The sequence below is a fragment of the Schistocerca serialis genome, chromosome 10 (genome assembly GCF_023864345.2).
Source record: "Schistocerca serialis cubense isolate TAMUIC-IGC-003099 chromosome 10, iqSchSeri2.2, whole genome shotgun sequence".
Classification (NCBI taxonomy): domain Eukaryota; kingdom Metazoa; phylum Arthropoda; class Insecta; order Orthoptera; family Acrididae; genus Schistocerca; species Schistocerca serialis.
In genome coordinates, this window is record NC_064647.1 from 185628803 (window position 1) to 185642384 (window position 13582).

Below are 13582 nucleotides of genomic sequence, written 5' to 3' on the forward strand. Positions count from 1 at the left end.
ATTTAATCTGCCTGGACCATTGCCAAGTACACTTTTGGTGCGGCATTGAATTCCGACTGGGAAGGAGCCATCTGTATACAAGAAACCGTACAAAGTCTCACATTATTTACAACCCATGTTGGAAGAATTTAGTGATCAACAACTTTGGGCACCATTCGGTTAAACACTACTTTGAGTGGCAGTCGATTCACCACAACTACTGCCAGTGCTGCCTCCTCCATGTCCAGCCAGCCATCCCCACATCTACCCAACTGCCACTATGACATCACCAACCTTGTCGTGAGTTCTCTGATCCTGGGTTGCACCTTTTTGAAATCTCTGCTGCTTACACTGCCTATGCCCAGCCCTCCCTCTCACAATCTATGGTGGCCAGTTGCCATCACCTTCACGAATGCAGCATGCTTCTTTTGTCAGGCATGTTCCATGTTCTCTGACTAACTGTCAAGTTATTTTGTTCCTGTCTGCTCTGATGGCATATTGGTGCCTTCTCCCCAGTGTGTTGCATGTCTCTGAGATGGTTGCAGCATCCTCCTTGAGGAGCAGAAATGTAATATATGTAGGGCTAGGCACCTGCATCTCTGGCCACCACACTCGTGGACATGTGTTGCAGGCCAGGTACGACCAGTGCCTTTCCTAAGGAGGTCATTTGTGAACAGAAGAGTCACTGAGCTATGTACTGCTGAGTCTCCAGCTACCACCACACATTCTGGAGGCACAAGGTGTGCAGTAACTGGGGCACAGGTCATGGTAAATAGTGCTGCAGTCACAGGCACCTATTTGCATCCATGTCGTCACGTGTTCACATGACACTGTGCCTGCACTTCTCTGCTGACGGGTACTTCAGTTGCCGTTCAGCCTCTCAGTGACCAGTTCAGCTACACACTACAGACTGATGACAGGCCATCCTTGAGCTACACTTGGCACCAAAATGCCTACCAGCACTGCAAACTATCAGAGAATGCCATCTCATGCCATCACCAGGATCACAGTCACTAGATGCCCATCAGCTGTTCTGGAAGCCCCGTTTCACCTTCATCTGGATCACAGCCACTCAATACCAGTCAGCTGGTCCAGATAGCCCCAGTTCATTGACCTCGCACCTCAACTGCTCACAAGCTAATGGCCTCGTGGGACTGTGTTGTTTTGCATTGATAGCACCTCCCTGCACATTAACCACTATGACAAACGTAAACATAGGGTGGGCTCGTGCCACGTATCACCTCAGAAGGACATTTCAGTCAAATTTGGTGGGTGTACCTTCATTCTCTAAAGCTGTACCAAGCTTAATTCATGGTCAAAAAACAAGCAGTTGTTATTTCAATGCAGCATATCAATTACTACCTCGGTACACTCCTTAGCCTAAGATTACTTAAGGCCTGCCCAGCTTTTGAAATGCTTCCGGCCAGGTAGGATGTCGATATTCTCAGGCATATCATGCCTGCTGCCAAAAACAAATCAGACATGGCTTGTGAGTCCTTAGGTTGCACTTGACTCAGTACCACAGCAATGATTACAAACAAAAGTACGATCACAAGGGGTATCAAATGAAATTTGTGATGGGATAGAGGATTTCTTGTTAGTCTGCTCATGTACTCATGCAAAACTTAGCTTGCCGTTTTCTGACATGATATTCTACAAAACACAAATGGAGGGCAACAGGCAGATTCCATGTTCCTAGATTTCCAGAAACCATTTGCCCAATGGAGATTGTTGCTGAAGGTTAGAGCATACGGTTTAGGTTCCTAGGTATACGGGTGGATCAGATACTTTCTAAGTAATAGAACCTGGTAAGTGGTCCTTGGCCGTGAGTGTTCATCATAGACAGGGGTATTGCCAGGAGTGTTCCAGCAAAGTGTGACCAGACTGCTTTTATTCTTTTATATATATATATATATATATATATATATATATATATATATATATATATATATATATATATATATATATATATATATATATATATATAAACAAAGATGAGGTGACTTACCGAACGAAAGTGCTGGCAGTTTTTTATATATATATATATATATATATATATATATATATATATATATATAAAAACAAAGATGAGGTGACTTACCGAACGAAAGTGCTGGCAGGTCGATAGACACACAAACAAACACAAACATACACACAAAATTCAAGCTTTCGCAACAAACTGTTGCCTCATCAGGAAAGAGGGAAGGAGAGGGAAAGACGAAAGGAAGTGGGTTTTAAGGGAGAGGGTAAGGAGTCATTTCAATCCCACCGGGAGTGGAAAGACTTACCTTAGGGGGAAAAAAAGGACAGGTATACACTCGCACACACACACATATCCATCCACACATACAGACACAAGCAGACATATATATATATATATATATATATATATATATATATATATATATATATATATATATATATATGTGCGGATGGATATGTGTGTGTGTGTGTGTGTGTGTGTGTGTGTGTGTGTGTGTGTGTGTGTGTGTGTGTATACCCGTCCTTTTTTACCCCTAAGGTAAGTCTTTCCACTCCCGGGATTGGAATGACTCCTTACCCTCTCCCTTAAAACCCACATCCTTTCGTCTTTCCCTCTCCTTCCCTCTTTCCTGACGAAGCAGCCGTTGGTTGCGAAAGCTAGAATTTTGTGTGTATGTTTGTGTGTCTATCGACCTGCCAGCCCTTTTGTTTGGTAAGTCTCATCATCTTTGTTTTTAGATATATTTTTCCCACGTGGAATGTTTCCCTCTTTTATATATATCAATCACTCAATGATGACACCTTCCTCTACATAGCAGCATCATCAGTCAGCTGCCATAAATTGCTCCTCGCCCTGTGTGTCAGGTCATATATATATATATATATATATATATATATATATATATATATATATATATATATATATTGTTTTACAACATTATGCCTAGATTGTTATTGGAGTGATTGTGTCCAGCTGCACCCTACTAATGCTATATTCCTACTCATCCGCATTAACTTACATTTTGCTATGTTTAGAGCAAGCTGCCATTCATCATACAAACTATAAATTTTGTCTGAGTCATCTTGTATATTTGTACAATCACTCAATGATGACACCTTCCTCTACATAACAGCATCATCAGTCAGCTGCCATAAATTGCTCCTCACCCTGTGTGTCAGGTCATTTTATACTGATGATGCTATTATGTAGAGGAAGGTGTCAACATTGAGTGATTGTACAAATATACAAGATGACTCAGACAAAATTTATAGTTTGTATGATGAATGGCAGCTTGCTCTAAACATAGCAAAATGTAAGTTAATGCGGATGAGTAGGAATATAGCATTAGTAGGGTGCAGCTGGACACAATCACTCCAATAACAATATAGGCATAATGTTGCAAAACAATATGAAATGAAATGAGAACATCAGGTTGATAGTAGGGAAGATGAATGCTCAACTTCATTTTATTGGGAAAATTTTGGGAACTGTAGCTCATCCATAAATAAGACAGTGTATAGAACACTAGAGTGACCTACTCTTGAGTAATGTTTGAGTGTTTGGGATCTCCCCCCCCCCCCCCCCCCCCCCCCCCCCCCGCGCAGGTTGGATTAAAGGAAGACACCGATGCAATTCAGAGGTGGGCGGCTACATTTGTTATATGCATGGTATCAGCCACTATCTGGTTGGATGCATTTTCACACACCCCCAGTTAGGCCACTGCGTTTCCTACAGCTGTCACTGCAGAACAAAGGCGCTGCCACAAATGATTACGCAGCTGTCAATGAGATGCAAGCATCCCTTCTCCAGAGAAGAAGAGCAGAGAGAAAGTAACAAAGTCTGATCCTCCCTTTCCAGAATCTAACCCTGGATACACACCAACAATATTTAGGTGTTACTGGTCACACATATCACAAGGCATACTGTCAGGAAAAATCTGAAGAAGAAAGGTGGATAAATTAGGGAACAAAATGAGTTTAACTGATAATTAAAAAATGTTAAATTGAAATCCAGGAGTTGAATAGGTAAGTGGATAATATATACTGCAATCAAAGCAGCAGCAACAGGCTAGTTTAAGTCCTGTGTAACTTCACTAGTGAGGGCTCATAACATGTGTTGGAAAGAAAGGCACAAAGGAAAAAGTCAAATGTTGAATTCTGTTTTATCTTACATTTAAAAAAAAAAAAAAAAAAAAAAAAAAAAAAAAAAAAAAAAAAAAAAAAAAGCAACAGTCTTTGTCTCAGCTGGCAGAGGCACGTACTCCACAGGCAGCAGATACAATTTCTATTCCCAGAGCTCTGTTTCTCTGTAGTGCCTAAAAGGGCTGGTCAGAGTCAGTTTTGACGACATGATGCTCACACCTCTCTCTCTCTCTCTCTCTCTCTCTCTCTCTCTCTCCCCGCCCCCCCCCCCCCCTTACACACACACAAAACAAACACACACACAACTTTGTTTTCACGATGGATGCACAAAAATAAATGCACAAATGAAAAGCCACAATAAGTGTTTCCATTAATAATACTTACTGCCTCCTCTTTGATGTCTATTTCACCAGACAGCATGTGCATCACTTCCTCCTCTGTTGATTCCTGTAGGGAGACAACATGTCAGACCCATTTGCACATCATGAGAGATAAGACTGAAGGTCAGCAGAAAGAAGTATTACTTATTCATTTACTTCACACATTAAGATTTTGAAAACAACCATTAGTTTCATTTATTATTTTTTATTTACCAGTTACACTCTTCAAATGAACAAGAGAATCATCAGAACACACAGTTTAAGGTTTGCTGACAGCACTGAACTTTACATTAAAGTTTGGATAACAACACTAAAGATTAAAATGGATGTGTATAATAGTTAAATTTGCACTTAAAGTACAGTAGTATGTATGTATGTATGCATAATGAGATGGTTATAATAGAGGGAATCATTCCACGTAGGAAAAATATATCTAAAAACAAAGATGATGTGACTTACCAAATGAAAGTGCTGGCAGGTCGACAGACACACAAACAAACACAAACATACACACAAAATGCAAGCTTTCGCAACAAACTGTTGCCTCATCAGGAAAGAAGAAAGGAGAGGGAAAGACGAAAGGATGTGGGTTTTAAGGGAGAGGGTAAGGAGTCATTCCAATCCCCGGAGCGGAAAGACTTACCTTAGGGAGAAAAAAGGACGGGTATACACTCGCACACACACACACATCCATCCACAAATATACAGACATAAGCAGACATATTTAAAGACAAAGAGTTTGGGCAGAGATGTCAGTCGAGGCAGAAGTGCAGAGGCAAAGATGTTGTTGAATGACAGGTGAGGTATGAGTGGTGGCAACTTGATATTAGCGGAGATTGAGGCCTGGTGGATAATGGGAAGAGAGGACATATTGAAGAGCAAGTTCCCATCTCCGGATGGTTGGTTGGTTTGTTGGGGGAAGGAGACCAGACAGCGAGGTCATCGGTCTCATCAGATTAGGGAAGGATGGGGAAGGAAGTCGGCCGTGCCCTTTGAAAGGAACTATCCCGGCATTTGCCTGGAGCGATTTAGGGAAATCACGGAAAACCTAAATCAGGATGGCCGGACGCGGGATCCCATCTCCGGAGTTCGGATAGGTTGGTGTTAGTGGGAAGTATCCAGATAACCCGGACGGTGTAACACTGTGCCAAGATGTGCTGGCCGTGCACCAAGGCATGTTTAGCCACAGGGTGATCCTCATTACCAACAAACACTGCCTGTGTCCATTCATGCGAATGGACAGTTTGTTGCTGGTCATTCCTACATAGAATGCGTCACAGTGTAGGCAGGTCAGTTGGTAGATCACGTGGGTGCTTTCACACGTGGCTCTGCCTTTGATCGTGTACACCTTCCGGGTTACAGGACTGGAGTAGGTGGTGGTGGGAGGGTGCATGGGACAGGTTTTACACCGGGTGCGGTTACAAGGGTAGGAGCCAGAGGGTAGGGAAGGTGGTTTGGGGATTTCATAGGCATGAACTAAGAGGTTACGAAGGTTAGGTGGACGGCGGAAAGACACTCTTGGTGGAGTGGGGAGGATTTCAATGACATTCACAACACCAAAAATTAAATTAATTTAATCATAAATTTAATCTTTGGCATTGGCAGTGACATCATTCACTACTGTACTACAACAGAAGTTTAAGTACTGTAGTATAGCCAGTTTAATCTTTAGTGCTGTCAGTCAACTTTAAACTATATGTTCTGATGATGCTCTTGTTCATTTGAAGAGCGAAACTGGTAAATAAAAAAAATACTAAGTGTGAATTGTGGATGTTTTCAAAAAGTTATTTTTAATAGTTGTTTCCCCTGCAGGCAATGGCTGATCTTGCTAAACTTCACACAGTGTTTTCGAGAAAAAAAAAAAAAAAAAAAAAAAAAAATGAAACAGAGGCTTCAAGGATGTGTAATGACTCAATTTACACATCAACAGGTACAAGCAGCAACTGCAGTTCACTTATATAAAACCTACTAACAACAAATTATGGCTGGCTCTAACCTATTCACAGTGACAGCTGTGAGAATTACCTCTAGATTACTTTATATATCTATATTAGGAGAAGAGAATCGAAGCATTTGAGATGTGGTGCTATAGACGAATGTTGAAAATTAGGTGGACTGATAAGGTAAGGAATGAGGAGGTTCTACGCAGAATCAGAGGAAAGGAATATGTGGAAAACACTGATAAGGAGAAGGGACAGGATGATAGGACATCTGCTAAGACATGAGGGAATAACTTCCATGGTACTAGAGGGAGCTGTACAGGGCAAAAACTGTAGAGGAAGACAGAGATTGGAATATGTCAAGCAAATAATTGAGGACGTAGGTTGCAAGTGCTACTCTGAGATGAAGAGGTTAGCACAGGAAAGGAATTTGTGGCGGGCCGCATCAAACCAGTCAGTAGACTGATGACCAAAAAGAGAAAAAAATGCCTATTTTGAAAAAAATGTCTGCTCCTCCCATTACACCATTTAGCAGCTGGTTTTATGTAATATTTCAAACCAGGCATTTACTTTACACAGATCAAAATCAGTTGTCTATATTGTCTATATTCTGGCACAGTCACAGTCTATGTAATACAAATATTACAGTTGCAAGCAATTTACATTCCTGAGTACAAGCATTCTGTTAAATTATAGGAGGGATGGCTAATAAGGTATTCTTGTACTCAGTTTTTGAGTTTCTGGGAGTTACACCAGAGTATAAAACTCCATTCTGCATCCTGAAGAGGGAGGCATAGTATATTAGTAAATTGTTTTTTTACCTGTACTATTATTGTAGAGAATCGCAGAGTTTATCCTAAAAAAAGCATCATTATTAGCAACAAATACCAAAGTGGTGTAATGTTGTTGTTCTTCTTCTTCTTCTTTTACTCTATACTGTGCAAACTTCTTCATCTCTGAATAACTACTATAACCTACATTCTATTGATTCTGTTTACTGTATCCATCTCTTGGTCTCCGTCTATAATTTTTACTAACCCCCCCCCCCCCTTACTTCCACACAGGGCTCCACTCTGTACAATTACTTTCACAAAATACTTCCTGGCATCAAATCTGTACTCGGTGTTAACAAATCTCTCTACTTCAGAAACGCTTTTCTTGCCATTTCCAGTCTACATTTTATATCCTCCCTACTTCAACGATCATCAGTTATTTTTGCAGCCCAAATAGAAAAACTCATTTACTACTTTCAGAGTCTTGTTTCCTAATATAATTTCTTCAGCATCTTCTGATTTAATTCAACAACATTCCATTATCTTTGTTTTGCTTTTGTTTATGTTCCTCCTACATCTTTCTTTCAAGACCCTTCCCATTCTGTTCAACTGCTCTTTCAAGTCCTTTATTTTCTCTGACAGAATTACCATGTCCTCAGAAAATCTCAAAATTTTTATTTCTTCTCCCTGGACCTTTATTCCTACTCCATTTTTTTCCAGTTTCCTTTACTGCTTGCTCAATGTACAGACTGAATAACATCGGCGATAGGCTACAACTCTGTCTCACTCCCTTCTCAACCACTGCTTCCCTTTCATGCTCCTTGACTCATAACTGCCATCTGGTGTCTGTACAAGTTGTAAATAGCCTTTTGCTGCCTGCATTTTATCCCATTACCTTCAGAATGTCAAAGAGGGTATTCCAGTCAATACTGTCAAAACCTTTTCCAAGTCTACAAATGCTATAAACATAACCCTTTCCTTAACCCATCTTCTAAAAGAATTCATAGAGTGAGCATTGCCTTCCGTGTTTCTACATTTCTCCAGAATCCAGACTGATCTTCTCCAAGGTCAGCTTCTACCAGTTTTTCCATTCTTCTGTAAAGAAATTTTGTTAGTGGTTTGAAACCAGGTCTTATTAAACTGATAGTTTAGCAATATTCACATCTGCTTTCTTCGCATTTGGAATTATCATATTCTTCTTGAAGTCTGAGGGTATTTTGCATGTATCTTACATCTTGTAATGTATTACCAAACAAATATAATAATCACTAGGCCCTGAAGATACGTCTGCTTGGTGTTCGATTCTTAATTTTACACGATATTCCTGCTGCTCATTTGCACATAGTAAGTATTTCCTTGAACTTCGCTCTTTCACCCGAGACATTACAGCGCGGGACAGTACTGAGTGAACGCATGCTAGTAAGAATGCCTGCAAGTCAGCACATTGAGGTGGATTTCTGTGGCAGAACTGAGCCCATATCATTGTGCTGGTGCCACCTCAATGTATTATCCACCTGGATGCCTAGAAACTTCACACACATTGCACCTCATCTAGTGTATACCTGGGAGTCACATTTAGTTTTTTTTTTTTTTTTTTTTTTTTTTTCACAAAAAGAGTTTTTGTAAGATTAAATGTTAAGCTGCTACTCATGAATCAGTTGCAACCCCATTCCACTATTCTACTGGCTGTATACAGCATGGATGTGTTTGGGGCCTCTATCCACAAATGATGTCATCAGTAAATATTATGAATTTACTAAAAAAGGAAAAGAAAAAAATTGGGAGCACTGGCTGTTCATGTCCATGACATTCCATAAGACACATGTGGGTGGTGCTAAAGAACACTCACAAGGCAAATATCAAATATCTAAAGACAAGAATGTTACGTGATACCACATACTTATACGTTTGTGACTATTACAGTGCCATCTATCACAAAGCAAAAAAAGTGGTTCAAGTATAACATTCATATTTCTTTACATACTACATGAATATGTAATAAAAAATGGGGGTTCCTATTTAAAAAAAAAAACACTTGATATCCATTTGACCTATGGCAGCACCATCTAGCAGGCCAACCACAGCACCATCATGTTTCCCACCTCAAGCTAGGCAAGTTTCTTTCTTTGTAGTTTTTTCATTTGAAGCTTATTTCGTGAGATATTTGGCCCGGTCAAGATCAATGGACCACCCTGTATATGATCATAATGTAGCGCTTTTTCAAGAAAATCATGTGTCGAGATCTATAGTGTATGCCAATAATGTTTGGTCTTGTCATTCTCCCAAGCTCGATTTCTCAGTTATCATGGGATGAATGCCGACTCAGTTTTCCATATGGACTGAAGGAAAGACATGGAGGCATGCATGGGGCACAGCAGGATGGTTAAGGTCTTCAAGTCAGTTCCCAAACAGACTGAAGGGTGTGCAAGAAGCATAGCACCACATTCATAGTGCACGAGTCAGCAGCAGATGTCCGTGGAGTGTGCAGTGTAAAACTATGTTTCACATTACAAGTTATTTCATGTAAATCGTGTAGAGCCAAAACAATGTTGTAAATGTGGTACCAATCAAATAAGGGATTGCAGCGGTTAAGACACTGATCTCATGTTAGAGAGAATGGAGTTCACTCTGCCCAGCCATCAAGATTTAGGTTTTCCGTTGTTTTCTTAAATCATTTCAGACAAATGACAGGATGATACCTCTCAGCAAGGCTAGACTGACCACCTGTCCTCTTATCATCAAACATACTTAGCCTGTATATTTTATGTGTATGTGAGCTACTTATTTTTGTTGTATTATGATGATGAATTCTGTATCATTGTGAGATAAACTCGAGATGAATAAATAAATAAAACAAAAATAAATAAGTATTAAAGATACTAATAAAGCACCAAATCAATGATATCTAAAGGATTATAAGCCACTGAACAGTAGTCAACATGGCACTGAAGCAGGTAAAAGCACAGAAACAGCAACAATGTGCTACACTGAACATATAATTAGAAATCTACAAAATGACAAGATATTAATGCAACAGCTTTATCTCTTAACTGTGGTCCCATTTTATTTATTTATTCATTCATTCAGAGTTCATCTCACAATGATAAATGATTTGTCATAACAATGCAATGAAAATAAATAGCTCGACTATACATGCACATAGAACATATAAGTATCTTTGAACGAGGATAGGACTGGTGGTCAGCCATGGCCTTGCTGAAGGATCCATTCCACCATTTACCTGAAATGATTTAAGGAATCCACAGCAAACATAAATCAGGATGGCCAGACAGAGCAAACCTTACCCTCCAGACTAGGAAATCAGTGTCTCAATAGCTGTACAAACTCATTCACTTGTTATCTATTGCACAATGTTATTTTGATTGTAAACAGTTGCTCTACATAACTTATAACATAAAATGCACTTTTGCCATACATTGCTGCACATTCTTTGGGCGTCCACTAGTTATGCCAGGACCATGAATTTGCACACCTTCATGTCCTGCCTTCAGTCCCTCTGGAAAACTGAGTCAGCATCAACCACCACTACTGCAATCCCCTCCCTCCTCTAATGAGTGATTTTCTCTTAAGAGCATTGCATTGTGATCATATATTGTAATGTAACAGGTTGTTGTTGTTGTCCCATTATAAACTCCTACTCTCAGTCCTCGAAATGATCTCTGATTGTGTAGTAGGGCCTATGCATTACTTATAAAGTATGTTTTAGTTGCCTTTTTCAATAGATGTGTTTTGGTAATTTTTTTCTGTCTTTGGACAATTTATTATAGGCTACAACTTTATCTCTGACAAATTGTACTGTTTTGGGTTTCTGTTTGGTTTTCTGTAGTAAATGCAAGACCAAATTGGACCTTACGCCACGATTATGTACAATGCTATTAGCGAAATACATGCAAATGTTTTCCCAGATATGCACAAGGGAATGGTAGATGTAATCACTTGGAGCAGTAATTGTTTTTTAAATAGTTCTCTAAAATGAGCCCAAATACTATGATTAGTTATTATGCCTATGACCTTTTTCTGCAGTTTGAAAACTGTGTTCATGTTTTGTGCCTTTGATCCCCAGAAAAGAATGCCATTGCTATAACTGAATGCATTTGATACATAAGTGATTCACAAACAAGTGGTTTGGGTCACACCGACGGAATGGAACACAGACTGGAAGACTGATGTCAGCTAACTCCAATTACAAAATCGCTTTAGTATCACATGCAAAGAAAGGTCTCATACTGTTTTATACAAATGTAAATACCTCAAATCATGCAACCAAAAAAGATATATGCAGTTGACACTTGTGTAACCTTATATGCAACTACTGATCAAGTGAGCAAATACGTCCATTTTTCATTCTGTATTAGTAAGTTGGCAATGTAAATAACGCAAATTATGTACAATATATGCAAAAACGACTGTTTCAAATATCTGGACCAACCTTCAGGCAAATGGTAACTAACAAGGTCAGAGTACTGCTTGGTATGTACAATTATAAAGGCATGATGGCCAATTTTATATTAAACCTTCCAACGTACAGCCAGCTTACATCAGAATGATGGGAGGTGAACATAAATTTGTCAGATTTTTTTTTAAGTCTATGCGAGCGGATATCACTTTGCGGTATTTATTTATATTGGGTCAAAGCTGAAAATACTGTTTCCTTCGTTCACTAAAAATTTAATTTGTCTCTAACCGACATCCGTTAGTCTAGAGTTTGATATTTTCGTACCATCGTATCGAAGAACGCAACTTCCAACGACTCATTCAACATTTATTATCGTAGAGTCACAATATTCATTGATAACTGTTTTGAAACGCACATCTGGAGCACTTAACCAAAAAATGCATTATTATTTTCTAACTTTCTTAGCCTGTCCGTGTAAACATCAACAACAGCTTACAGCAGACAGACTTTACGTTTTATTTGTGTTTAATACGAGGGTAGTGCCAACCGTCAAAGTCAGTGAAATTGGAATATTTGGTGCAGTGATGCTGTATTTTTACAGTGTCACTAATAATTTGTTAAGAAATGAGTATTGTGTTTGTATGCTGTTACTACACAAGACTGAAACAATAAAATTCGCATTAGTTTCCACAATTAAAGGTCGCTTTGATGACAAGATGGTACAAACGCAGGATGAAAAACAGACACATATCGATGGCCATGTGCGCCAAAGTTTGAACTAATCAATTTTGAAAGAAAAACGAAGTCATATAATAGTAGGAAAGAAAGTTAACAAACATACTCACACGAAGCCGACGGGGGGATGCGTTTATTATACTACTTACTGGAGACGCTGTGTGCCTAATTTTGTTGTTATTGGGGCGGTTTACACACGTTTGTTATAGTTCTATCAAAAAGGCAGAGAATATTTTACGTCTCTTTGAGTACTGTAGTTTTATGACGTCAGGGGACTAAATTGTTGCTTCTCTTCAGGTTATAACACGACATAAATCCACACCGATACTCTGCTAACCATGGTGAAGTGCATGGCAGAGGATACATCTCACTGCCCTACTTGTACGTGCAAGGTAAATTGACACTCGGCACAATGGCTGACGGGAGTTAGAAGAAATGTGAAACGCTTTTTCGCTTCTTTTCCGTGTGTGGGGCATGGAAAGAATGATTTCATAAATGACTCTGTGCGCACTGTTATTAGACTAATCTTGCCTTTGTGGTGTCCCTTCTGCATCGGTACTTACGAAGCTAATGTAATATTCACGCAAACTCAGTCCACACTCGACGTAGTACGTAGCTTATGGAAGCGACTGCAAACGGAGAATGCCCTTAAGCCGCTGCGCCGAGTGTCAACTTCGTTTTCGCGTGTACATATCTCTGGATTCTTCAATTAATACAGGTTCCTGAATCTTTTTAAGTAAACTTCCGTGCTGTAAATGGCGTCGGCCAATCCTGATTTCTCCCGTCATCCCTCCTATGTGACTATCCACAATTCCAAATCCCGTACTTTATATTCCTCTGCTGGCGTGCCCCAAGACTCCGTCCTTTCCCCTCTCCTCTATCTCTTGTACACTGCTGATATGCCCAAACCTCCCCCGCCTGCTCATCTCGTCCAATTTGCTGATGACACCGCCTTGCTAGTCTTATATCCTACCCTCCAATGGTCCCAACGTACCCTCCAAATCCACCTTGGTGCAACCAGTGGTTCCTCCGTATCAACCCCTCCAAGAGCCAGGCGATTATCATAGGCCGCACCACCTGCTCTTTCCGTCTCCATGATTTCTACCTCACCATTTATATCCGTCCTATCCACCTCACTCCTACCATCAAATACCTTGGCCTCTCCCTCGACCGCCACCTCACCTGGTCTCCCCATCTCCTTACCATCCAACACAAAGCTCACAACAGTCTCTG

The 13582-nt window shown here is 40.0% G+C and overlaps 1 protein-coding gene across 1 annotated transcript in view; it reads right to left on the minus strand.

The window, feature by feature from the left end:
* The window catches only part of LOC126424661 (uncharacterized), a 46719-nt gene extending 34632 nt beyond the window's left edge, over window positions 1-12087 (minus strand). The window contains exons 1-2 of the mRNA XM_050087391.1: window positions 11939-12087; window positions 4489-4551 (exon numbers count right to left, since the gene is read on the minus strand). Of these exons, the coding sequence (XP_049943348.1) occupies window positions 4489-4551; window positions 11939-11980 (105 nt within the window). The 5' untranslated portion in view covers window positions 11981-12087. The remainder of the gene's footprint in view (window positions 1-4488; window positions 4552-11938) is intronic.
* Between the last annotated feature and the right edge of the window lie 1495 nt (window positions 12088-13582).